This window comes from Pelophylax lessonae (assembly GCF_965119305.1).
Source record: "Pelophylax lessonae genome assembly, chromosome: 3".
Taxonomy (NCBI): domain Eukaryota; kingdom Metazoa; phylum Chordata; class Amphibia; order Anura; family Ranidae; genus Pelophylax; species Pelophylax lessonae.
The window spans coordinates 117,255,062-117,280,846 of NC_138770.1; the positions used below are offsets into that span (position 1 = coordinate 117,255,062).

The 25,785-nt window shown below is 45.3% G+C and overlaps 1 protein-coding gene across 3 annotated transcripts in view; it reads left to right on the forward strand.

The window, feature by feature from the left end:
• Positions 1 to 25,785, forward strand: part of ITSN2 (intersectin 2) — a 392,176-nt gene that overhangs the window by 220,682 nt on the left and 145,709 nt on the right. For all 3 annotated transcript variants that reach the window (XM_082251747.1, XM_082251748.1, XM_082251746.1), the window contains 3 exons: positions 11,686 to 12,137; positions 13,667 to 13,785; positions 23,097 to 23,275. In XM_082251747.1, the coding sequence (XP_082107873.1) occupies positions 11,686 to 12,137; positions 13,667 to 13,785; positions 23,097 to 23,275 (750 nt within the window). The remainder of the gene's footprint in view (positions 1 to 11,685; positions 12,138 to 13,666; positions 13,786 to 23,096; positions 23,276 to 25,785) is intronic.

Genomic DNA, 25,785 nt, shown 5'->3' on the forward strand with positions numbered 1-25,785 from the left:
AATATTGTAAATTAGATGAAATTTGTCAGCAAAATTTTTTAAACGGGGATCAAAAGTCCCCCTAGTGGCATATAGTGCAATAAAAACAACAGGAGGAGAAATCCTAGGGTGTTCCATTGATCAGATGTAGTCATGGTCTTAAAGTACCGAACAAAAAGAGAGAGCAGCACAAAGAGACAAAGGAGAAAGGGAGACAAACAAAGACAATAGGAGAAGACAAAGAGGAGGGTGGGGAAAAGGAAGGGAGAACGGGTCCTGCGGGGCGAGCGCCCGGGGGGCATTAAATAGAGGGAGTGAGTGGTCTGAAATCTAGAAGGGGCAACATTCAAAATCCAGGGGCCCCACACCTTAAGAAATTTGTCATGAGAATCAGAGGCTATAGCGGTCAATTTTTCATTAATTAGAATATCATTCATACGATTTTTGACCGGCTCAAAGCTAAGCAACAGGGTCTTCCAGGATCGGGCTATCGTCAATTTCGTAGCTGTGAACAAATGCTGGGCCAACTGACGTTGCTTACAGGTCAGGTCAGGTATAGGCTTGCACAGAAGCGCCTCATACGGGTCTCTCTTCAAAGTGACCTGAAAAATATTACGGAGCAAAGCATAGATCCTGATCCATAGTCTGCATACCTTGGGGCATGTCCACCAAATATGCGCCATGGTCCCCTCCTGAGTGCAACCACGAAAACACAAGGGAGAATACGCAGGTATAAATTTGGCCAGCCTGGCTGGGGTATAATACCATCTGTAAAAAACACCTTATATGTGTTTTCCAGAATTAAGACATTACGAGAACATTTTGAGAGAGCTGCTGTCATGTGCTGCCAGTCTTCCCTGTCCAGCTTACCCCCCAATTCCAGTTCCCAATTGGAATGATAGACAGGAAAAGGGGGCGTATCGCAAGAAACAATAGAGGCATATAGGAGGGATATGAGTCCCGGTGAGTGGGGTCGTGCCCTGCAGAGGCTTTCAAATGGCATGAGCGTATAGGGTAAAGGCTTATGTTTAATGAGTTGCTGAAGGAAATTATGGTGTTGCATATATGGATAATGCTCCCGCAAGGGGATATCATGTGAGGAGCGAAGGGCCCCAAAAGGGAGTAACCTCGTAGGGGTGAATAACGAGTGGACATTCACAAAGCCGTGATCCGCCCACCAAGAAAACTGCCGTGGGTTATCAAAGCCAGGTGGAAACATAGGGCAAGGAAAGGAAAAGAATAGGAAAGGGCATAGGAAAGAGCCGTAACAGCCTCAAGTGGGGAGAAATCAAATTGGCAGAATATTTAACAGAATCCCAAAAGTGAAGGGAATGAAGAAGGGAAGGGCGCAGGTCCGGTGGACGAAATTTCGGGGGGAGCCAGGGGATAGAGGAGAGGGGGATCGGACAGGCGTCCATCAGGTTAATTGTGGCCCATAATGGCATTTGAAACGTGTCATGCAAATGGGAGAGAGGAGCTATGGACGCTGCAGTGTAGTACGCACATAGATTCGGGACTGAAAACCCTCCAGAAATCCTGCGAGCATACAGGATGCGTTTGTTAATGCGGGGTCTGGAAGAACCCCAAATTTCAGAATTTTACGCTGATGAATACGCAAGATATGGGAAGGAATTGGAAGCGGTAACACACGAAAATAGTACAACAGTTTAGGGAGATACGTCATACGAACAGCAGTGATCCTACCGAACCAAGATAAAGATAGGGGAGACCAAGAAGAAAGCAGGTCTGTCAAGTGGCGGAAGAGGGGCGGATAATTAACAGCATGAAGACCGTCATATGCGGGAGACAGCTTAACACCCAGGTAGGGCAAGGCAGGGTGCCATTGAAAAGGAAAAGCCGCCTGGAGAGCCACCACATCAGCAGGGGGCAAAGTGACGGACATTGCTTTAGATTTAGCAGGATTGATACGCAGACCAGAAAAGACAGCAAACGAGTTCAAAAGGTTGGGTAACGAGATCTTAGGCGAAGTAAGAGACAACAAAATTTCGTCCGCAAATAGGGATATTTTATGTTGCGAGCCTGCAACCTCGATGCCCGAGATGTCATGGTGGGAGCGTATCGCTTCGGCCAAGGGCTCCAAAGCCAAAACAAATAGGAGGGGAGACAACGGGCAACCCTGTCGTGTACCCCAGCCAATAGAAAAAGGGAGCGACTCAAATCTATAATATTTGATGCGGGCCTGAGGAGAGTCATAGAGGGCAGACAGCCAGGACAAAAACGAGGGACCAAAACCATAGCGGCGAGGGACAGTTATAAGATAAGGCCAAGACAAGTTATCAAAAGCCTTAGTCACGTCCGAGGACCGTAGTATAGTGGGTATGCGGCGTTGAAGAGCAAAATGCTGCAATTGGATGATCCGCCGAATAGCATCCCCTGCCTGCCGCCGGGGCACAAAACCAACCTGGTCTTTCCTAATCAGGCGGGGAAGGAAGGAGTTCAAACGAGTAGCCAGTATTTTGGTTAGCAAATTCATATCGATGTTGATGAGGGAAATCGGGCAAAAATTAGCCTACGAAGAGTGGTCCCGATCCGGTTTGGGCACCATAACAATATTAGCGGTCAAAAGATCAGGGGTTGACCATTTTAACAGCATTAAACATTGCAGTCAAGGGAGGAGCCAGGACAGTCGCAAATTTCCAAAAGAATAATGCAGTAAAGCCATCCGGACCAGGTTTCTTACCTATCTTCAGGTCTGTAATGCATTGCAGAACCTCATATTCCTGGATATCACGATCCATAAGAGTCACATGAGAGGTTGAAAGCGTGGGTAGGGAAACATGTTGCAAGAAAGTATCTGCGGCTTGGGGATCGGCCTGTGCCGGGGCCGAGTACAGCCCGGCAATTCCTCCAGAACCCGAAGAGGGTTACTGGTAAGCACATCATGGCGAGTGTGCAAAGTAACAGGGGTAATTTTAGGAGCAAAGGTCCGCAACCTGGTGGCCAACATTGCGTTTGGTTTATTGGCCTTGGCGTACCACATTTGGCGGGACCATCTTAGGGTCCTCTCCGCCTTGTCAGTAAGGCACAAGTCCAACTCAGCCGGACAATGGGCCAACAGCCTGCGGTTGGCAGGAGTCGGAGCTTGCTTAAAAGTAACGGAAAGGCGGTCTAGGCGAGCCTCTAACGTTTGCTGAAGTTTCAGCCGTTCCCGTTTACGCCTGGAAGCTATTTGAATAATGCGGCCCCACAATACTGCCTTATATGCTTCCCATAGTGTCACTGGAGATGAAACCGAGCCCGTATTGAGATCAAAATATTCCTTGGACGCTTGTAAGAGCTCAGTTTGAATATCCGTAAAGGACAAATGGGAGTCATTCATTATCCAGGAGGAACGATGGGGCAAGCTTAAAATAGACTTGCATTCCACCAAAAGTGGATCGTGATCAGACCAGGGGACAGCCAGAATAGAGACAGAGTGAACCAGGGGGAGATGTTTTTCGTAACATAAAGACATGATCTATACGGGAGTGGGATCGGTGAGGATGGGAGTAATGTGTGTAGTCCCTACCGCTGGGGTGCAATTCTCGCCACAAGTCCACAAGGTCAGAGGATTGTAAGGAGGAAGCAAAGCGTTTGGCAGCAGATGAGGAAGCAACTCTCTCAGGGGGGTATTTATCCAATGCTGGATTCAGTACAGCATTCGAGTCTCCCGCCAGGAGAGGGGTACCTTTGGCATGGGACATGAGAAGGGAGCAGACATGGGTTAGGAAGGGGCCCGGATTGGAGTTAGGAAATAGTTAGAAATACAAAAAAGAGCAACTTACACCGAACTGCCAGCCCCACAGGACCTGGGAAAAAGGAAAGGAGACAAGGCAGGGAGGAAAAGAAGGGAGCCAAGAAGAGAGAAATGGAGACAAAAAAAAGAAACCGAGAAACCTGAAAGAACATAGCAAAATCACAACAATGGTAACGCATACATGCATCTAGGAGTGGGCCTGAAGGACCACAGGCGTGCCAGGGGTTGGCCAGGACCATAATCCTGGACAAGAGCCGACTCAACAGGGGGGCGGTGGTCCACCAGACCCATCCGACCAATATATTAAAAAAATGAGCACCGGGAGGAGTACGTAAGCACCCAACCCAAAGTGCTACAAAAACAGAAGAAAAAATTGCAGTGCAGCGACGACTACATGGTAGGGAAAAAAGCAAAAAAGGAAAATGTCAGTAAAACAGCATAAGGCACAGTAAAAATGCAAAAACAACTGTGGGGATGGCCTATCAGTATCACAGTACAGCAATAAGGTAGCCAAAACAAGGCAGTAGGAACAACTGGGAGTCCCAGTCAATTAGTGCAAAACTGTAGCATAATAAAAAATAAAGAAAAAAACAAAAAGAACAATAATGCAACTGGGGGCAGGATGCCACCACCCTACAACCAGGAGGGAGTCACGGGGGCGCAACCGGCCCAATGGTACATCACAGGGACCCCCTAGAAGTCATCTGACTGTGGGACTACACCTGGAAGACAAATAAAGTGGAAAAAAAAAAACTAAAAAGGAAGTCCGGCGGAGGTCACTTGATAGGGACATCCTGGAAGCGTTAAGCCTGAAGAGAACGGAGAGCCTGGGAACCATGGTGGGAGCCTTGGGAATGGCGGCTTGGAGGGGGAGGATGAAGAAGATGGTTTCGCTCTGGAAGCTGAAGATGAAGACGAAGTAGCCGTCTGAGATGAGGGGAGATCCAAATTCAAATCCTGGAAGTGGCGGCGCAAGTCAGCCAGGGAGGATGCATGAAATTGGCGGCCTTGAGCAGTGAAAGAGATCTTAAAGGGGAAACCCCAGCGATATTTAATTTTTATGAGTCTGCAGGATTTGTAGATAGGGTTTCAGAGATCTCCATCTGTCTATAGTGACCGGGGAAAGATCCGCAAACAATTGAAGTGAATAGTTCTGGAAAGAAAGTTCAGGGTGCTGCCTGCATGAGCCGTTCTTTAGTACGATAGTAATGAAATTTTAAAATGACGTCCCGAGGGGTACCATCTGCAGGTTTAGGAACCAGGGACCTATGAATTCTGTCAAATTCAAGGCGTTCCAGGGGCATTTCAGGGGCCAGTTCTTGAAAAAAGGCTGTAGCAGTGCCCTGTAAATCAGTGACAGTCTCTGGGAACCCCCAGATGCGGAGATTGTCCCTGCGGGCCCTATTTTCAGCATCTTTCAGCTTGTCGCGGAGGACATTAAGTTCCCCATTAAGCCTGTTCACCTCATCTTCGTGTCCCTCCAACACCTTAGTAACCAAGTCCATTCTGTGTTCCAACTGATTTGTGCGGCCTCCAAGTTCCTTGAGGGCTTTTATGAGGTCAGAGGAAAGTGTGCGGGAAGCTGTGGCAATCTCATCCCTGACAATAGCACGGAACTTAGCTAACATGGCATCAGAGTCCGGGGGAGCTGGGCTTACCAGATCCACAGGGAATTGCTGCAGGCTGTCCGTCAGGGAGGAGGAGGAGAGCCACGTGGAGTCATCAGGCTCCGGTGGTTCGGGCGCCATCTTGCCTTTCCCGGCCGGAGCAGCTTTCATCTGGGCTCGCTGTTTCTGCTTGAATTTGGGCGCTCGACGCATACCCCCGTGTGCCCGGCAGTGTCCGCAAGCTGATGGGATAGAAAGGTCGTCGCTGGGGCAGAGCAGTGCTTTATCTGCCGGATGGTGAGTGTCCAGTGGCGTGGAGATCAGGCAGCCATCTTTCACGATCGCGCGCATGCGCCCCATACTGAACAGTATTCTATCAGTTTAAAGAATGTAATCGATACATATTGGAAGATATGAATAATGGTATAAAACTGTCAAAAGGGGAGGGACCTGATAGTCATAAACCCAGGACAGCCCTTGGCCACTCTGTTTTATTGGTCAGGGGCATCTGTCAACACCCCTTTGACCCCAGAGATAAAGGGAGATCCCTAACCAGTGGACAGTTCTCCTTTACCATCAAAGCAGGGACATTTGTCAGTTTGAGAACCGATACCACCTGACTCAACGACTAAACTCTGATAATACCCAGGACATTGACTGCAAGTATTCGTCCTCCTCAATTCTACCTTATTTTTCTATTGCTGAATTAGGTCTCTATTTCTTTGAAACACCTTTTTTCTGTAAATATTTTATTTGCACCAACTTTGACCTTTTCATTATTAAAACTTTATTTCTCTAGCGCTCATCGACAGACGTAGTCCTCGGTGATACACCACCTTCGGGTTATGTTACCTCCGCAGGAGCAGGACTAGACAGGAAATTAAAAAGCTCTGGCCACACCCTAGGGGCAGTCCCAGAGGGTATATCCTCTCTCTCTCTCTGCCTCAGCAAATCAGTTATTTTCTGTCTAGTTAGGAGTAAGGACCTAGATACCTTGCTGGGATCTTAGGTCCTGGCAAGAAATTTTTTTCTAAAAGGATTTTTGGACAGCTTTTTTTCTCCAGTGTTCCTGTGAGATCTTCAAGCAAGAAAGCTGAACTGGGCGACGGGCTGGATGTTGAGATCCGGTGGTCACCCCAGTTCAGCCTACGAGCGCGTGCAGGCCATAGCTCCGCGCTGAGTCGGCCGCGACAAAGTCCCATTAAAGGACTGAACCCGCGAGTTAAACGTCTCGCTGAAACGCCAAAGACCATGAGTCACGGCGTCTGTATCGGTCGACAGCCCTCCCGCCCCGGTGGAGAGGGGTACTGTCAGGAGTTGGTGCCCGCCTGGTTCCGGTATGGTGAGTAGTATGTTCCCCCTGTTTTCCCTGACGGGTTTTGTGGTGAACGCGGGCCCCTCTCTGTATGGTAAGAAAGAGTTCTTTCTATCCTATAACATGTCACAAATCCTCCTACTTTGAGTGTGATTTTATGTGTGCAAAAGCCAGGAGGCTTGGTTTGGGAGCTAACAATCTATTGTATACATGTTTTAAAGATGTAATCTGTGGCATTCTGGGAATCTTATGGGTTAAGTATAAGCTACCTACCAGTCAGAAGCCATGGACATGTAGACTGCCTTCCAAGTCAGATCTCCAGCTAATAGCAGGCCTCCCGAACGGCCATGCGGTCCGCCAGGGCCGGTACCGCCAAACATGCCATATCCCCATGCAGAGAGAGTGTTGTGTGCCTGCAGCACACCGCTAGTCAGCACAGGCCGCCGCCATTTTTTTTGCTGGATCGCACGAGCCGCCATTTTGGCGTAGCCTCGTGTCTCCAGCATGGGGGCGGCCATGTTTTAGGTGATTCTACACCTCGTGGAGCTTGGGGGAGGCGCCGGAAGGCGTACAGAGGGGCGGAGCCGCCTCCTTTCTTCCTGGGCAGCCAGCCAAAAGACTTCCTGTTTGTCTAAGACAGCGCTGTAAGCTGTTGCAGTTCAACTCTGAACATCAAGTGGTGAGCCTGGGGGTCTATCTCTCTCTCTCTCGATCGATAGGGATCCCTAGCAGGTAACACTAAGGGGTTTTTTGTGGCGCTGAGGGTCAAAAAAAAAAAAAAAAAAGTTTTTTCTTTACTTTGAATTATATCATCCAGGAAGTAACAGGAGTTATTATGGACCCTGCCACACAGATTCCCCCACCTGTTTCCCTCGAGGGGGCCTCGGGACCCGCCGGTGTACAGAGTATAGAGTCATTTACAGCAATTTTGGAGTCTATGGTGGCTCGGGTGGAGGCGGCCTGTCAGGGACGGGGGTCAAGGAAGCGACCCCCGCCTACCCCTATACTATCTGACACCTCTGACTCTGATTCAGAGATGGTCACTGCAGTTGCAGGTTCCTCTGCAAGGGCTGCTATCCCAGGTAAAGCCCCCTCAGACAGTGAGGAGGACGCTTCTTCTCCTGCTATAATTCAGGAAGAAGCATTGGTGGACGCACTAGTTGTGGCAGTGCAAGAAACCTTAAAACTTGAGGCTTTACCGGCAGAGGCAACTGAAACAGAGAGGCCTTTTGGGACTAATAAGCCCATCAAGACGGCGAAGGCTTTTCCTGTACCTAAATGTTTTGGAAATCAGATTAAAGGAGAATGGGAACATTCTAAACGTACCTTTACTATTTCCAAGCGTATTGCTAGACGCTATCCGTTTGAGGAATCCATCATTAAGAAATGGACGGTACCACCAGTCGTGGATCCGCCTATTTCCAGGCTGAATAAAGCCACGGTTATTCCAGTGGAGGACACTTCGTCCTTTAAGGATCCGGTGGATCGAAAGATAGAAGCGGAGTCCCGCACTATCTTTTCTCTGATAGGGTCAGCATTTAGACCAGTAATTGTTATTGGTCTAGTTTCCCAGACACTTACAGAATGGGCGAAGATGGTACGCCAAGATCTTAGGGGAAAAGATATTCCCCAGGAGACATCTGATTTGATAGAACAGATCATACAAGGGCTACGGTTTATCTGTGACGCAGCCTTGGACACTACTCCCTTGTTAGGGCATGCATCTAAGTTAGCAGTGATCCTCAGACGTGTGCTGTGGTTAAAATGCTGGTCAGCTGACCTAGGTTCCAAAAAGACTTTGACCAATCTCCCTTTCCAGGGGAATCGTCTATTTGGAGCCAACCTAGATGAAATCATTAAGGATGCCACCGGGGGCAAGAGTACTTTTTTGCCACAGGCTGCAAAAGCTAAGGGACCTCGCAACAACCGAGGACCTTTCTTTACCGCCCATAAAGGACGCCCGGCTGGTACTTCCGGGAAAGGCAAGACTCCTCCAGGAGGGTTCAAGAAGGGCTGGTCGGACAAGCAGAGGACCAACCCAGCCAAACCCGAAGTAAAGGAGTACACAGCCTGAAGGTGCGCCCCCACCCAATTTCAGGGTGGGGGGACGTTTTCACCGGTATTCAGGACATTAGATCGAGCATCAACCACTACTACCGGTGCGATTCTTCCCTTCCAACATTTAAGTACAGGAAGCGGTAGTTACCGTTCCCTGTATAGATCTTTTCCTTTACCTTTTCCTAAGATTAGTCCCGATACCTCACAGGAATCGGATCTGATTGACCAGATAGGCCAAGTAGCCTCTAGTCGGGTGACTTCGGTCCCTGAGGTTCAACCAGAAAAGATCACCTTGCCTGATAACTATCAGGTATCTGATAAATGTGTGGGAACAGAAAACGACCAGACTTTCTCGGATGGTCGGGGCCAGGTACCTCTAGGGACGCCTGGTTCAGATCCAATCAGCGCCAGTGGTCCTAGAAATTCTAGGCTGGCCTCTTCAAGCCGGCCTGGCCGACTTGGACAGGTTAGTCGCAGACGTTCCGTGGGAACTTCGTCTCAGGGAGTGTCTGTAGTCTCAAGGACCTATTTACCTTCGTGCTTTACAGTCGCTGGTTTTAATGGCCTGGCCATTGAGACCCAAGTACTGAAGGACAGAGGTTTGTCTACTTCTGTCATTCCTACCCTTATTAAAGCAAGGAAAGCGACTTCCAGCAAAGTCTATTATCACACATGGAAGACTTATATTGCGTGGTGCGAATCTTTAGGATTTCCTCCACGTACCTATTCGGTGTCTCGAATATTGGCCTTTTTGCAACAAGGGGTTGAGCAGAAGCTAGCCTTGAGCACCATCAAGGGTCAAGTTTCAGCATTAGCAATCTTCTTTCAGAAACCTTTAGCTACCAAATCCTTGGTGCGGAATTTCATCCAGGGGGTGCGGCACCTGGCTCCTCCAGTCCGCGCGCCCTTACCGCCCTGGGATCTTAATTTGGTTTTGTCGGTTCTACAGAAACCTCCCTTTGAAAACATCAGGGAGATTCCCTTGCTTACTTTATCCCAGAAGGTGGTCTTCTTGGTGGCTATTACTTCTGCTCGCAGGGTGTCAGAACTGGCTGCATTATCATGCCAGTCCCCATACCTAGTGATTCATAGGGATAAGGTAGTACTTCATCCTAAGCCATCTTTTCTTCCTAAGGTGGTTTCAGATTTTCATCTGAATGAAGATATTGTACTACCTTCCTTGTGTCCTCAGCCCAAGCATCATCGGGAACATGCGTTGCATTCCTTGGATGTGGTTCGGGCAATCAGGGTATACCTGAAAGCTACGGAATCATTCCGTAAGACGGATTCACTTTTTGTGATCACGGATGGCCCCAGAAAGGGTTTGCCTGCATCTGCCGCGACCATTGCCAAATGGATTAGACAAACGGTGGTACAGGCTTATTCTATTAAGGGTCAGAGTCCTCCGTTCCCTGTTAGGGCGCACTCCACTCGAGCGCTCAGTACTTCCTGGGCCTTTCGCCGTCAGGCGTCAGTGGTCCAGGTATGTAAGGCGGCCACTTGGTCGTCGGTACATACCTTTACTAAATTCTATAAAATTGATGTGACGGCATCGGCGGATGCCTCATTTGGCCGCAAGGTTTTGCAGGCCGCAATTTGAGGAGACCGGTGGTCTACCTCGAGGGTTTTTTTCTGTTTGAAAAATTTTTTTGTTGAGTCTCATCATTAAGGATGAGCATTGTAAACTTCTAGTTGGCACCGGTTGGGCCTTCTAGATTGGGATTTGATTTCCATTTTCCCACCCCTCAGTTGTGATACTGCTCTGGGACGTCCCGAAGGTGGTGTATCACCGAGGACTACGTCTGTCGATGAGCGCTAGAGAAAAATGGATTTTTGTAAAATCTTACCGTAAAATCCTTTTCTCTTAGCTCATCGACAGACGTAGTCCCCGCCCCTCTGTTTTGGAGTTGGGTTGGGTTAAATTCTCTAAGCACTGCTTTTTCACATAACTGATTTGCTGAGGCAGAGAGAGAGAGGATATACCCTCTGGGACTGCCCCTAGGGTGTGGCCAGAGCTTTTTAATTTCCTGTCTAGTCCTGCTCCTGCGGAGGTAACATAACCCGAAGGTGGTGTATCACCGAGGACTACGTCTGTCGATGAGCTAAGAGAAAAGGATTTTACGGTAAGATTTTACAAAAATCCATTTTTTGAAATGTGTTAACCTTGTCCCTAAGCTCTTAATGCAAGCTAACAAAGAACCTGTCTCTTGAAGAGTGCTACTGTATAGAATAAACCCTCTGAACCTACCGGACAGCTGACAGTGTGTGTAACAGACAGTCATTCTAAAATCATAATTGGTATTTCTAGAATTATGAGCTTCTTCCCGCTCGGACAAAACGGAGGTGGTGGCATTGATAACCACGTCCGTCACATCAGGTACTCAAAAAAAAATAAAAAATTTAGTCTGTGCTGGCCTTTTAGGGGAACTGCTGCAACCCAAATAATATGTGCAAAAATGGTGCGCTGTTCCTTTAAATCTTGTGATAGAAAATAAATGCAATGTGAACAAAATGTTCCTTTAAACGCTGCAGTGCTCGGCTGGGCACATATCACTTAGTGCTCGCTCAAGCTGTAAAAGCGACGGGCGGCTATACAACCATCAGCTTGTGAATAACAGTTCACTCTTTTAAACATAGGTATTATGTCCAAAGAGCTTAACTAGGTAAGCTACATCTTTTTGAAGCTGGTTTTGTTCACAGGGACATGGTCATACTGGAACATAAAAGGGACTTTCCCCAAGGTTGGAAGAACACCATTGTCTAAAATGTCTTTTTCATTCAGCATTACCAGTTCCATCCCTGTCAACACCTAAACTCATTCATTTGAGGGATGTCTGCTTTCTTTTGGCCATATAGTACAGCTGCGATAATCAGGGGTCTAAAAAGTTTAAGCTATAATTAGTTACCAACACACCTTTACGCTTGATATATTTGCAGTACTTTTTTTTTTATTTTTTACCATCCCTTAGGCGAGCCAAGCAGGAGAAAGAGAACCTGTGGAAGGAGCGGGTAAAAAGGGAGGAAGAGGAGAAGCAGAAGCGCCTAGAGGAAGAACGGAGAAAAGAACAGATTCTCTTGGAGAAGCAGCGGGCTGAGGAGGAGGCAGCCAGAATTAAGGACCGTGAAGCCCAACAACAGAAGCTGGCAGAGGAGAGGCAGCGAGAAGAGGAAGAGAAGAGGAAGCGGGCAGAAATTCTAAGGGAAGCTGAGGAGAGGAGGAAACAAGAAGAGGAGAAACGCAAACAGGCTGAGCTAAAAAGGGAAGCGGAGGAGAAGAGTAAAGCAGAAGAGGAAGAGAGGAGACGAAAGGACAGCAGTACCAACAAAGAGCCAGAGAAAAGATTCTCCAAACTCAACATTGATGAGAAGTTTGCTGACAAACTAAAATTTATTGGTGCGAGACAAGGAAGCATTGACAAAGGTAAGTAACTTGTTATTGCTCTAAGTATTGTTTCTCTTTGCTGTTAGGTCTGTGAAAGTTCTCATGTATCCAGGTCATGGCATAGCTAGTACTAGTTAGTCAAATGCAGATGGACTTGTTCATTAATATTGAAGACTTTTTGTAGCTTATCCGAGCCACTTCTTCAGTGCATTCTTTACAGTTTATGAAATTGGGGAGTGGCACAACATTTTCCAAATTTGTAGCTTAGCTTAGTAAATTGTAATATGTTAAAACCTTAAAGCAAGACTTCACCCAAAAGGAGAAGTTCCACTTGTTTGCATCCTCCTCCCCCCTCAACTGCCTCATTTGGTACTTTTTTTTTGGGGGGGGGGGGGGCTGGATACCTGGTTTTGACGAGTTCCCGCTCTGCCCAATTGACCATGGCAATCTGTGCAAGTTTGCCCCCCCCCCTCCTTCTCCCCACAGCCTTTGGTATATATCACAGGTCCCAGAAGACTGCGGGACCATTCACAAAGCGCAGCGCTGCTCATGCATGCACAGTAGGAAACTGGCTGTGAAGCCGGAAGTTTCCCTTAACTAAGATTCCAGTGCCTGCACCCAAAGCCGATTGAAGAATTGGCTCAGGTGAGGACATCCCTGGATCCCTGGACAGGTAAGTGTCCTTATATTAAAAGATTAAAAGACAGCAGCTAGAGTACCGTATTTGTAGCTGCTGACTTTTATTTTTTGGAGGGGAGACTGGAGCTTTAAAGAATTCCAGGTATGGATATTTTATACTTAGTTACGTCGATACACCTTGGACCAATGTCACTATGCATGTATCATATCTGACTGGGGCCCCTGGAAGCTGGAAATCACTGAAGAAGACACCGCTACTACGATAATTTCCACTTGCTTCCGGGTCCTTTGCTAAGTGGCTGCTTTGCTGCATTCTGAATACAGAAAGTCAGCCGCTTGGCATGGGTGCCATTCAGAAAATTGTTTGCATTCTCTGAATGAATGCAAAGCGTTCTTTGTTTGAACACACGGAGAGGGTGACGTCACCACCCTGCCTCTCCAACTCATTCAATCAGGGAACCCTTTACATTTGTTCAGAAAATGCAAAGCATTATCTGAATAGTGTAGTTGCCGAGCATCCAACCTCCTGTGTTCAGAATGCAGCAAAGTGGCCGCTCAACACGGAACTAAGTGGAAAATCATTGGCGTATGTCTACTTCACTGATTTCCAGCTTCCCTTCAATCCCCTGCTGCTATGGTGGAACATATCAGCAGGGGATTGAAGAGGTAGTGAGGGAGTAAAGGGAAGGCCAACAGAACAACTGTGGTTGCCAACATTAAAGTTAACTTGTTGCTTTGCACTGTATAGGCCAAGCACAGGTGCACTTTACCTTCATACAGAATCTTAAGACCCTACTCAAAATTATTTTAAATTTAGTATTTGTTTACCACAATTAGGAATAAACCTAAAAGAAGATATCTTCTGTTTTATCATGTGGGTTTGGAGTGAAAGGGTGGCAGATCTGTAATAACTTCTATTGTTTTTCTAGGCCCTGCTGGAACTTCGGAGAGAAGAAAATCTTCTGTGTTTGTTAATTACAAAGCACTGTACCCATTTGAGGCCAGAAATGCAGATGAACTGAGTTTCAATGCGGGCGATATACTTCAGGTAAAGATAAATGATAAAAAAAATTGTGTGTGTATGTATGTATATATATATATATATATATATATATATATACACACCCACAGTATCTCACAGAAGGATATAGATACTCTAGAGAGAGTTCAGAGAAGAGCTACTAAACTAGTACATGGATTGCAGGAAAAAACTTACCAGGAAAGGTTAAAGGACCTTAACATGTATAGCTTGGAAGAAAGAAGAGACAGAGGGGATATGATAGAAACTTTTAAATACATAAAGGGAATCAACTCGGTAAAGGAGGAGAGCATATTTAAAAGAAGAAAAACTACCACAAGAGGACACAGTTTTAAATTAGAGGGGCAAAGGTTTAAAAGTAATATGAGGAAGTATTACTTTACTGAGAGAGTAGTGGATGCATGGAATAACCTTCCTGCAGAAGTGGTAGCTGCAAATACAGTGAAGGAGTTTAAGCATGCATGGGATAGGCATAAGGCTATCCTTCATATAAGATAGGGCCAGGGACTATTCATAGGATTCAGATATATTGGGCAGACTAGATGGGCCAAATGGTTCTTATCTGCCGACACATTCTATGTTTCTAAGTGAGTACACCCCTCACATTTTTGTAACTATTTTATTATATCTTTTCATGTGACAACACTAAAGAAATAACACGTTGCAACAATGTAAAGTAGTGAGTGTACAGCTTGTATAACAGTGTAAATTTGCTGTCTGCTGTCCCCTCAAAATAACTCAACACACAGCCATTAATGTCTAAACCACTGGCAACAAAAGTGAGTACACCCCTTAAATAGTCCAAATTGAGCCCAAAAGTGTCAATATTTTGTGTGGCCGCCATTATTTTCCAGCACTGCCTTAACCCTCTTGGGCATGGAGTTCACCAGAGCTTCACAGGTTGCCACTGGAGTCCTCTTCCACTGATGTCATCACAGGGATGGTGGATGTTAGAGACCTTGCGCTCCTCCACCTTCTGTTTGAGGATGCTCAGTAGGGTTTAGGTCTGGAGACATGCTTGGCCAGTCCATCACCTTTACCCTCAGCTTCTTTAGCAAGGCAGTGATCATATTGGAGGTGTGTTTGGGGTGGTTATCGTGTTGGAATTCTGTCCTGCAGCCCAATCTCCGAAGGGAGGGGATCATGCTCTGCTTCAGTATGTCACAGTACATGTTGGCATTCATGGTTTCCTCAATGAACTGTAGCTCCCCAGTGGCGGCAACACTCATGCAGCCCCAGACCATGACACTCTCAGCACCATGGTTGACTGTAGGCAAGACACTCTTGTCTTTGCACTCTTCACCTGGTTGCTTTCACTCATGCTTGACACCATCTGAACCTAATAAGTATATTTTGGTCTCATCAGACCACAGGACATGGTTCCAGTAATCCATGTCCTTGGTCTGCTTGTCTTCAGCAAACTGTTTGCAGGCTTTCTTGTGCATCATCTTTAGAAGAGGGGTTCTTCTGAGACGACAGCCATGCAGACCAATTTGATGCAGTGTGCGGGATATGCACTGACAGGCTGACCCCCCACCCCTTTAACTTCTGCAGCAATGCTGGCAGCACTCATATGTCTATTTCCCAAAGCAACCTCTGGATATGACGCTGAGCACGTGCACTCAACTCCTTTGGTCAACCATGGCGAGGCCTGTTCTGAGCTGAATCTGTCCTGTTAAACTGCTGTATGGTCTTGGCCACCGTGCTGCAGCTCAGTTTCAGGGTCCTGGCAATCTTCTTATAGCCTAGGCCAGTGATGGCGAACCTTGGCACCCCACTTGTTTTGTATTACATTTCCCATGATGCTCATGCACTCTGAAGTGTAGTTGAGCATGGGAAATGTAGTTCCAAAACATCTAGGGTGCCAAAGTTTGCCATCACTGGCCTAGGCCATCTTTATGTAGAGCAACAATTCTTTTTTTAAGATCCTCAGAGTTCTTTACCATGAGGTGCCATATTGAACTTCCAGCGACCAGTGTGAGAGTGATAACACCAAATTTACCACACCTGCTCCCCAGTCACACCTGAGACCATGTAACACTAACAAGTCACATGACATCGGGGAGGGGAAAATGGCTAATTGGGCCCAACTTGAACATTTTTACTTAGGGGTGTACTCACTTTTGTTGCCAGTGGTTTAGACATTAATGACTGCGTGTTGAGTTATTTTGAGGGGACAGCAAATTTACACTGTTATACAAGCTGTACACTCACAACTTTACATTGTAGCAAAGTGTAATTTCTTCAGTGTTGTCACATGAAAAGATATAATAAAATATTTACCGATGTGTGAGTGGTGTACTCACTTTTGTGAGATGTGTGTATGTATATATATATATATATATATATATATATATATATATATATATATGTGTGTGTGTGTGTGTGTGTGTATATATATATATATATATATATATATATATATATATATATATATATTTATATATGTGTGTGTGTGTGTGACAAAACTGTTTACAAATTGTAGATGAGAATTAAAAAAGATCATGAGACAAATTCTGGGTCTTCCCATTGCTAGCCGCCTTCTGAAAATGCTGGTTGTCTGACAAGCTGGTGTATTGTTTTTATAATGTTAACATCCTTGATGCCGGACAAATGTGTGGTCAGGAATGTCGGAGATGTTTTTCTCTACTTCTTGTTATTGCCACAGTGCCATAATTTCTAGCAGTCAGAACTCTTTTTATACTCTTACTCTAGCAAAATGAATTAAAAGTGGTTCTGTACTTAAGAAATAATACTTTTGCAATAAAAAATCTTTATTGGACAAGGCCAATTACATTGAAGCAAGAGGGTAATTGTGACAGCATTATAACCAGGGAAATTCTGGATGAACCCTCTGCACACTGCTATACAGATACTCCTCATTTAACGACTTACCCATTTATCGACCGCTCAGACTTAAGACCAGCTCTCCCGACCCACTCAGGACGTTGTGTCATCACTCTGCATCAGCCTTGTTCTCATTCCCAGCCTGCTGTTTTACAGGTATGTACTATACTGTACTCAGTTCTCGTCAATGCCCCTTCCAGCGTTCTTTGTACTGTTTTATGTCTTTATGTACAGTAATGTCATGTGTGCTTGTACTGTACAGGTATTGCCCACACCATGTCAGAAAAGAGAAAAAGCGTGCATGCACCTGCACAAAGTGCTCTGAAAAAAGGAAAAGTTATTGATCTTGATATGAAAATGAAGATCATGATGGATTGTGAGGCTGGCAAGAAAAGAAAGTTAAAGAAATAGCAAGTGAATTGGAACTTGCACTTTCTACCATTTCAATAAGCCTAAAGGATAAAGATAGAGTGAAAGAGGCAGTAAAAGCATCGACAGGATATCAAGCCATAATAACTAAGTAGCGGAAAGGCCTCATTCATGAAATTGCTGGCGGTATGGATTGATAATCAAATAGAAAAAAAATGCCAATGAGTCTTTTGATTCAAACCAAAGCACTCCGTTTTTTTGAGAATTTGAAAGTGCACAAAGGAGAAGAATCGACTGAAACATTTACAGCAAGCCATGGATGGTTTCAAAGGTTTTGTGGGAGATTCAACCGCCACAATCAGAGTATCAATGGTGAGGCTGCAAGTGCAGATGTGGAAGCAGCTGAAAAATTTGTGGTTGAATTTGATAAAATCATCGAAAAAGGTGGCCACTGTCCAGAGCAGATAACGTGGATGAAACTGGACTTTTTGGGGAAAAAAGTGTCGAAAGGTCCTACATACACAAAGAAGATAAAACAATGCCCGGTTTTAAGGCTTTTAAAGACAGGGTCAAATTTTGTTTTGGGAGGAAATGTTGCTGGGTTCAAGGTAAAGCCTCTCTATTTATTTATCGTTCACAGAAATCATGTGCATTGAAGCAGGTTAGTAAGCACACACTGCCTTTTTATTATCGTGCAAATAAAAAAGCATGAATGACACAAGCTTTATTTGATGACTGGTTCATCAATCGTTTCGTACCCCTAGTCAAGCACTATTGCCTGCAAGAGGGTGTTCCCTTTAAAATTCTCGTCCTGCTTGATAATGCCCCAGGCCACCCTCAGCATCTTGATGACCTACATCCACAGGAAAAGTTAGTGTATCTGCCTAAAAACACAACTGCTATCCTACAACCCATGGATCAGGGTGCAATAGCAACTTTCAAGGCCTACTATTTGCACACCATCTTTTCCACAGCTGTAGCAGCACCTGAAAATGATGAAATTACCTTTTGTGATTTTTGGAAAGCTTACATTATTTTATATTGCATCAGCTTGGGAGAAAGTAACAGAAAAGTGTATGCAGGGTATATGGAAAAAATGCTTAAATCGTTTTGTGAACAATAGCGAAGGGTTTGATGAAACAGATGTTGAAGTTATAAATGAAAAAGTGTGCAACTTGCTAACCTGCTTGACTTAAGTGTTGAAGTGATTGATATAATATAATAAAATAATTATTGGAATTTGTTGAGGGAGAGCTAAGTAATGAAGATTTAATAGAGTTGGAAGCACGGCAGGGCTTAGAACAGGAGGAATAAAAGGAGGAAACAATGGAAGAATTACAAAACAAGTTCACAGTCAGGGGGTTAGCTGGCCTGTTCTCAAAAGTGAATGCAGCTTTATTAGAATTAGAGGGTATGGACCAAAATGTTGAAGGGTTTCCCTAAAGTGGAATGGCAGATGAAGGAACTTAGGCGATGTTATCGTGAAATTTATGACAAAAAAAAAGAAAATTGCAAAGCACCTTATCAGAATTCTTCTTGTAAGCTATCCCTACCAGTTCTATAATTTCCTTGTCGTCTTCTCCCTCATCTACAACTCCTGATGACCCTACTGGTAACTCCAGTGATGACACTGTCGACCCTGCTGGTAATTTCAATGATAACACTGATGACCCTGAAGCACTATCACCCTATGAAGGATTTGATGACTAAAATGTTACTCTGTCTACTGTACAGTATACGTTTACTTTTTTGGGCACTGTATATCATATCCTTTATAGGATTTTTGTTTATATTTTTGTGTTCTGTACTTATGCAAATTAAAACAACTTTTTTGAGTTGGAGTTTTGTGTTTAGACTTTTTTTTCTTCCAGAGTACAGTACAGAAGTTAGGAATACTTAAAATATTGATTACTTGTGGTTCCTCGTTTAACGACTAATTCGTTTTACGACCTGGTCATTGGAACGGAACCTGGTCATTGAGTACCTGTATACCCTTTCTGGCAAATTTTGCTGTAAATAATAGGGATTTTTAATTTACACATATTGCAATAAATGTTTTAGCTGGCCAACTGCATCAGAGTAATCCCTCTATGGCCCGTCCTACTCTTCTCTGCAAATGCTAAGGTGGACACAATGCCAATATGGAACAAACAGACACAAAGTGGGGAGAGCTACTAGGCTCCGGTCCAGCCACTAATCAGCAATGCAGCAGAAACAAGATAGACCTGTACTCAAATCCCAATAGCTTGTTTTGCAGTGTGCAGAGGGTTCATTCAGAATTTCTAGTGTTAACATGTGGTCTCACCCTTTCAACATTATAAAAAGCCCAAGTAGACGGTGAGGTCAGCAGTAGACGCCTCTGCTTTTCTGTTATGACAGGTTTCCTTTATGGCTGCTTAAGGCTCTCAAATTTAGGGACTTGCCAGGACTATAGCTGGCTTTCTGTGTGCCAAAACTACATAAAGGGAATCCAGACAAACATGTAAGATCAATTTCCCTGTGACAGGCATTCTTCAGTCCCACCTTTCTTGATGGTGGCTGGCCTGCGAGTTAAACGCCTCGCGTTCCTCCTGGCCGACAGCCCCCCCCATTTAGATGGCAAGGGGTTCTGTCTGGAGCGGTGTCCACCTGGTTCCTGGTATTGTGAGCAGCTGCCCCCTCCTCGCCCCCCCCTTCTCCCCCAGGAGGGTTTTGGGATGGACAGGAGGGTTTTGGGACGGTCGGACCCCCAGGTTCCCCTTTTTCCCATCAGGCACCCCCCTTCATTTGTCTCTCCCCCCCCTATCTGAACATAAACCGGCTTGAACATAAAATGCATTTCAAAAGCAGGGGAAAAAAGTTTTCTTAGAACCAAAAAGGTTGTCTATGACCTACCATTAATGCTCCTTAAAATTCCTTTGTGATATAGGATGACATAAGGAGCATCGCTTGGTGCTTTGTACCTGGCGACTGGGTGGTGCTGCCAGCGTGGTGGGGGTTGTTCCTTTGCACTGTTTTACACTTTTTGTGGGGTTCCCCTGGTGACTCATGGAGTCTTTGGAGCACATCTCCCCACTTGATCTTCTTTCTGAGGCTGCGGTGCCCTCCGGGTCCCAACCATCCATCGATGCACTAATGGCAGTCCTGGAGTCCTTTGTGTTATGGGTGGAGATTGTTTTTGGGCGACGGGCTAGCAAAAAGCGCCCTCCCCCCCGCCTTCCCCTCCCTCATCTGTCTCATCAAATCCTGAATCGATTTGGCCGCCGGGAACGTGGGTCTCCCTGCTGGGTCTGCGACCATGCGCCTGGAATCCTCAGATAGTGAGGATGATTTCTCCACATCTCCAACCACGCACAAAAAAGGGCTGGCAGAAGTGCTGATTGTATCTGTGCGTGAGACCTTAAAAATGGAGGACGCAGCTGCGACGGAGGCTTCCCTTTGGCACTCACAAGCCTTTCAGAGCGGCAAAGGTGTTTCCTTTCCCCGCCTATTTTGACAGAATTGTCAATAGAAAAGTGGGGACGACCAAAGCGTCCCCCTTGGGGTCCCTAAGTGATTTGCTAGGCGATACCCCTATGAGGAGTCCCTTTCTAAGAAGTGGTCTGTTCCTCCGGTGGTGGACCCTCCAGTTTCCAGGTTGAACAAGGCAACTATGATTCTGGTTTTAGAGTCCCTGGCCTTAAAGGATCCCGTTGACAGGAAGGCGGAGGCTGTGGCCCGCAATATGTACACTCTGGCTGATTCGGCACTGAGGCCGTATTTACATATGCTCGGGTGTCGCAAACTCTGACTGAGCTGGCTAAGCTTTTGCGCCATGACCTGGAGGGAGAACAGCTCCCCCCTGCCTTTGCGGAGCTGGCAGACCAACTGTCCAGGGGCTGTAGTTTATCTGTGATGCGGCTCCCCTAGTGGCTCGACAGTGGTCCTTTGGCATATCTTTTGGCTCAAATGCTGGTCTGTGGACCAGACTTCGAAAAAAAAACCTTGAATGATCTTCCCTTTCAAGGTGATCGCCTGTTTGAAGCTACCCTGGATGACATCCTTAAAGGTCTCCCAGGGGGGAAAGAGTACCTTTCTTCCACAGGCTAGTAAGGGCATGGACCCTCGTCGTAGACGTGGGCCCTCCTCCTTGGCTCATAGGAAGTTTTTTTTGTCCCTCAGGGTCGACTGACAAGGGCTCGAAGCCTTTCTGGGCCGCCTCTGGAGGATCCTAATGAACCTGGTCTGGCAAGCCGGGAGCTGGTTTCCCGACCTGTGAACTTCTCTGGTACAAGACAGGTGGGTCCACAAAGTTATTGTCCCCCACCAAGGTTCTTTCCTTCCAAGTTGCCCCTGTCCCCGGACCGCTTACAGGATCTGTTTGGGTTGGTACAAGACCTGTTACTTCAAGGGGTGATTGTCCTGGTTCCGACTTTGGAATGTTTTCAGGGATTTTACTCAAACCGGTTTACAGTTCCAAGGAAGGAGGGCAAGGTGTGTCCAATTCTGGACCTCAAGGCGGTGAACTGCTTTGTTTGGGTGCAGAAGTTCAGGATGGAGTCCATTTGCACGGTGGTGGCATCCCTGCATTAGGGGGATTTTCTTGCCTCTATCGGCATAATGCTTACCTTTTACAATCCAATATGTGCCGGTCACCAGCGCTTCCTCCGCTTTGCCATGGGAGAGGAGCATTATCAGTTTGTGGCGTTACCCTTTGGTCTTGCCTCTGCTCCTCGGATCTTCACAAAGTGCTAGCCCCAGTGCTGGCATTGTTACGCCAACGGGGGATCGCGGTACTGGACGACCATCTTCTGCAAACTGAGTCTCCTAGTCCTCTGGTGGAAAACTTGGAAATCACCATACGAACTCTGAGGGGCATCGGCTGGATTCTGAATTTTCAGAAGTCTGCTCTGGTTCTTGCCACAAAGCTTGACTATCTGGATCTGACTCTGGATTCGGCCTTAGCCAGTGTGCTCCTTCCTCTGGACAAGCTCCAGAAATTGCAGGCTGCAATTTGTCTCCTGCTGTCCAGCAGATGGTAATTCCTCCGCACTTGCATGCGGGTGCTGGGCCTAATGGTGTCTACCTTGGAGGCGGTTCTGTTTGCACAATTCCATACGAGATCCCTGCAAAGGGAGGTTCTGGCCAAATGGGACAAGACTCCGTAGTCTCTGGACAATCCAATCCGGCTGAGCTGGGTATCGAAGGACTCCCTGATATGGTGGCTTCGTTCTCCGGTGCTTCGGCTGGGCAAATCCTTCCTCCCCTTTTATTGGACAGTGATCACCAAAAACTGAACCGCGATGGAGCGGGGGTTTACTGTGTGTGTGTATATGTGTGTATATATATATATATATATATATATATATATATATATATATATATATACACACTTATTGTACTTTCTTATATAACCTATACAACACTAGCTGGTTCTCTGGTCCCTTAAGCCCCGAAGAAGCGAAGTCAAGCGAAATGCGTTGGCTGTGCAAGGACTATATCCATCCTTTTTTGACTGAGATCCCACTATCCAGTTACCTACCTTTGTGTTCTCCCAATTTTTTTTTTATATCTGTTATATGTATGTGTGTCCTCAAGGCATGTTGTTTCATGCTTTTTATGCAAACCAAAGTTATTAATAAATATGTATTTTAACTTTATTACTGTGTGGCATTGGATAATTTGACCACCTCATTTGGGCCTTCAAAACCCCACTTTTTTCTGTCTAAAGGTTTTGGAGACAGTTCACAAATTGCTTTTGCCAGCAGCTTGCACAGGGAGCTTTGCTGCTTTTCTGCTGCAGTGTACTGCAGTGATACTGCAGGTTGCATCCAAGGTCTCCAGCTAACTATTTTAACCAATTGCATATTGTGGTGTGGAGTTATTTAAGTCAGGTGTCCGCAGTGTACAATCAACAAAAAAAGTATTTAGGAAAATATTTTTAAACTGTGAGACCGACTTCAAGTTATAACGCAAAATGGACATGATATAAAGCAAAAATGGTGGCAAGGTTTAATAACACTGTAAAAAGATTTTTAAAAATGCATCAAGCTGTGCATGGAGCATAAGGGAAAGGGATTGGAAAATAGTTTGAATCCTGGAATTGAGCTTTAAGTGACAGATTTTCTCTTTTTTTTTTTCTCCAGGTGGATGAGAAGAACGTTGGGGAGCCGGGCTGGTTGTACGGATGCTTGAGTGGAAATGTGGGCTGGTTTCCATCCAATTATGCAGAAAGATTGCCAGAGACTGATAAATCATTATCTCCTAAGAAGGCCTTATTGCCTCCAACCATCTCTGTGTCATCTACCTCTATACCACCAATCAAGTAAGTTATGTTGGCACAAATTCTTGGTGAATAAAAGTGCCACCACAGAAATAAATTAAAGGTACACAAAACTGAAAATGAGCAATTTATGCTACACATCTTAAGGTCAGCATTAAATTTACGGATCTGTAGTGCTGTATGTGCTGCCTTGGTGTGTGTGTTGCGATAAGTTGATGCAGGCACACATTTTATTGAAATGCAGCATGTTATAACCGGCAACACGCCACCAAGCGTTCAATGCATGTCATTTTAAAAAAGAAGCACTGAGATGTGGTGTTATGAAAGGTTAAAATCCTGTTTCCCATTTGAGAGTTTTCTTAGTTTCATGTCCCAGGTTTTCCGCCACACATATCATTTTGCTTTTAGGCCAAAAGTTCAATTTTGGTCCTTTACCAGAGCATCTTCTTCCACATGCTTGCTGTGTCCCCCACATGGCTTCTCGCAAACTGCAAATGGGTCTTTTTTTGGCTTTCTTTCAACAATGTCTTTCTTCTTGCCACTCTTCCATAAAGGCCAGATTTGTCAAGTGTATGGCTTATAGTCGTCCTGTGGACAGATTCTTGCACCTGAGCTGTGAATCTCTGCAACTCCTCCAAAGTTACCATGGGCCTCTTGGCTGATTAATGCTCTCCTTGCCCAGCCTGTCAGTTTAGGTGGACGGCCATGTCTTGGTAGGTTTGCAGTTGTGCCATACTATTCCTCTAAGTGCCTCTATCGATATACACACTATACCCTATATATACGCTTACCTTCATATCCCAATATATGCCAGGCATCAGCGTTTTCTTCGCTTTGCCGTAGGTGAGGAGCACTATCAATTAGTGGCATTACACTTTGGTCTCGCCTCAGCTCCTCAGGTAATAGAAAAAAGAGTCCTGCGCTGTCTGAGGAAGTATGTGGTGGTTTTAATGCCTTCCTAGATGCTGCATATATCAGTACTGAAACCATGCAGTTTGAAATTAGTAGTAGGGGGTAGGGGATACTGCGCTTCTAGGAAGTGTTAAATAGGTGTATAAGTGAATATCCAAAAAGAGTATAAAAGCAGTGATTCAATCCAATAAATAAAGTAAAATATTATATAAATAGTGCATTCGTGTAAAAATACTCAATAGTGCTTATAATACCATAAAATCTTCAGGTATAGAGTGCAATGATGTGATACAAAATATAATAATTATAATAAATACAATACTTCTCTTAATAAATAACTCTACAAGCAAATTGGGTGACAGGTAAAGAGTGCTCGGTGCATAAATAAAAATGTGCAAACAATCACTTAGTCTATATATCCAAGTCCCGGACAGCAAGGTAAGTTCATAAGCAAAAAAAATCAATCAACTTCTTCAATAACTGTATCCGGGTAGGTAGACTGTCAAATCGGTGTTATCCCTCCACCTAACACCATATACATGAAAATGTGGGGTGCTTCTTCACACTGGTGTACCCCTATAGTGGTACTAAGCGCTAACCTCCATCACTCAGAAAAACGCCTTGTTACATAAGAAGGGGCTTATCTCCACTATTACTCCACTTCTCCACTCCTACTCTGATGTCCAGAAAAACGGTCTAGGATCGGTTAGCCTTTTGGGCCTCCAGGGGGCCAGCGTATCGGTACTAAGTTGTCCCAAGGTCTTATACAGAATGCTATAATTGTCACAATTCCTGATCAAATGCCCTGTCTATTTGCCCTGCTAGTTTGGATTTCCCTGTGTATGACCTTGGACCAGATATCGGACTATTCTCTGAACTATGCATGCCTTTTACCTGGACTGTCATAGAACCACTCTACCTGCCTTCCATTTGCAAGTACCTGTTTGATATGCTCACATTGCACCTGTCCTGGCATGGTGGACAGACACTATAGCATTCTGTATAAGACCTGGGGACAACCTAGTACCGATACGCTGGCCCCCTGGAGGCCCAAAAGGCTAACCGATCCTAGACCGTTTTTCTGGACATCAGAGTAGGAGTGGAGTAATAGTGGAGATAAGCCCCTTCTTATGTAACAAGGCGTTTGTTCTGAGTGATGGAGGTGAGCGCTTAGTACCACTATAGGGGTACACCAGTGTGAAGAAGCACCCCACATTTTCACGTTTATGGTGTTAGGTGGAGGGATAACACCGATTTGACAGTCTACCTACCCGGATACAGTTATTGAAGAAGTTGATTGATTTTTTTTGCTTATGAACTTACCTTGCTGTCCGGGACTTGGATATATAGACTAAGTGATTGTTTGCACATTTTTATTTATGCACCGAGCACTCTTTACCTGTCACCCAATTTGCTTGTAGAGTTATTTATTAAGAGAAGTATTGTATTTATTATAATTATTATATTTTGAATCACATCATTGCACTCTATACCTGAAGATTTTATGGTATTATAAGCACTATTGAGTATTTTTACATGAATGCACTATTTATATAATATTTTACTTTATTTATTGGATTGAATCACTGCTTTTATACTCTTTTTGGATATTCACTTATACACCTATTTAACACTTCCTA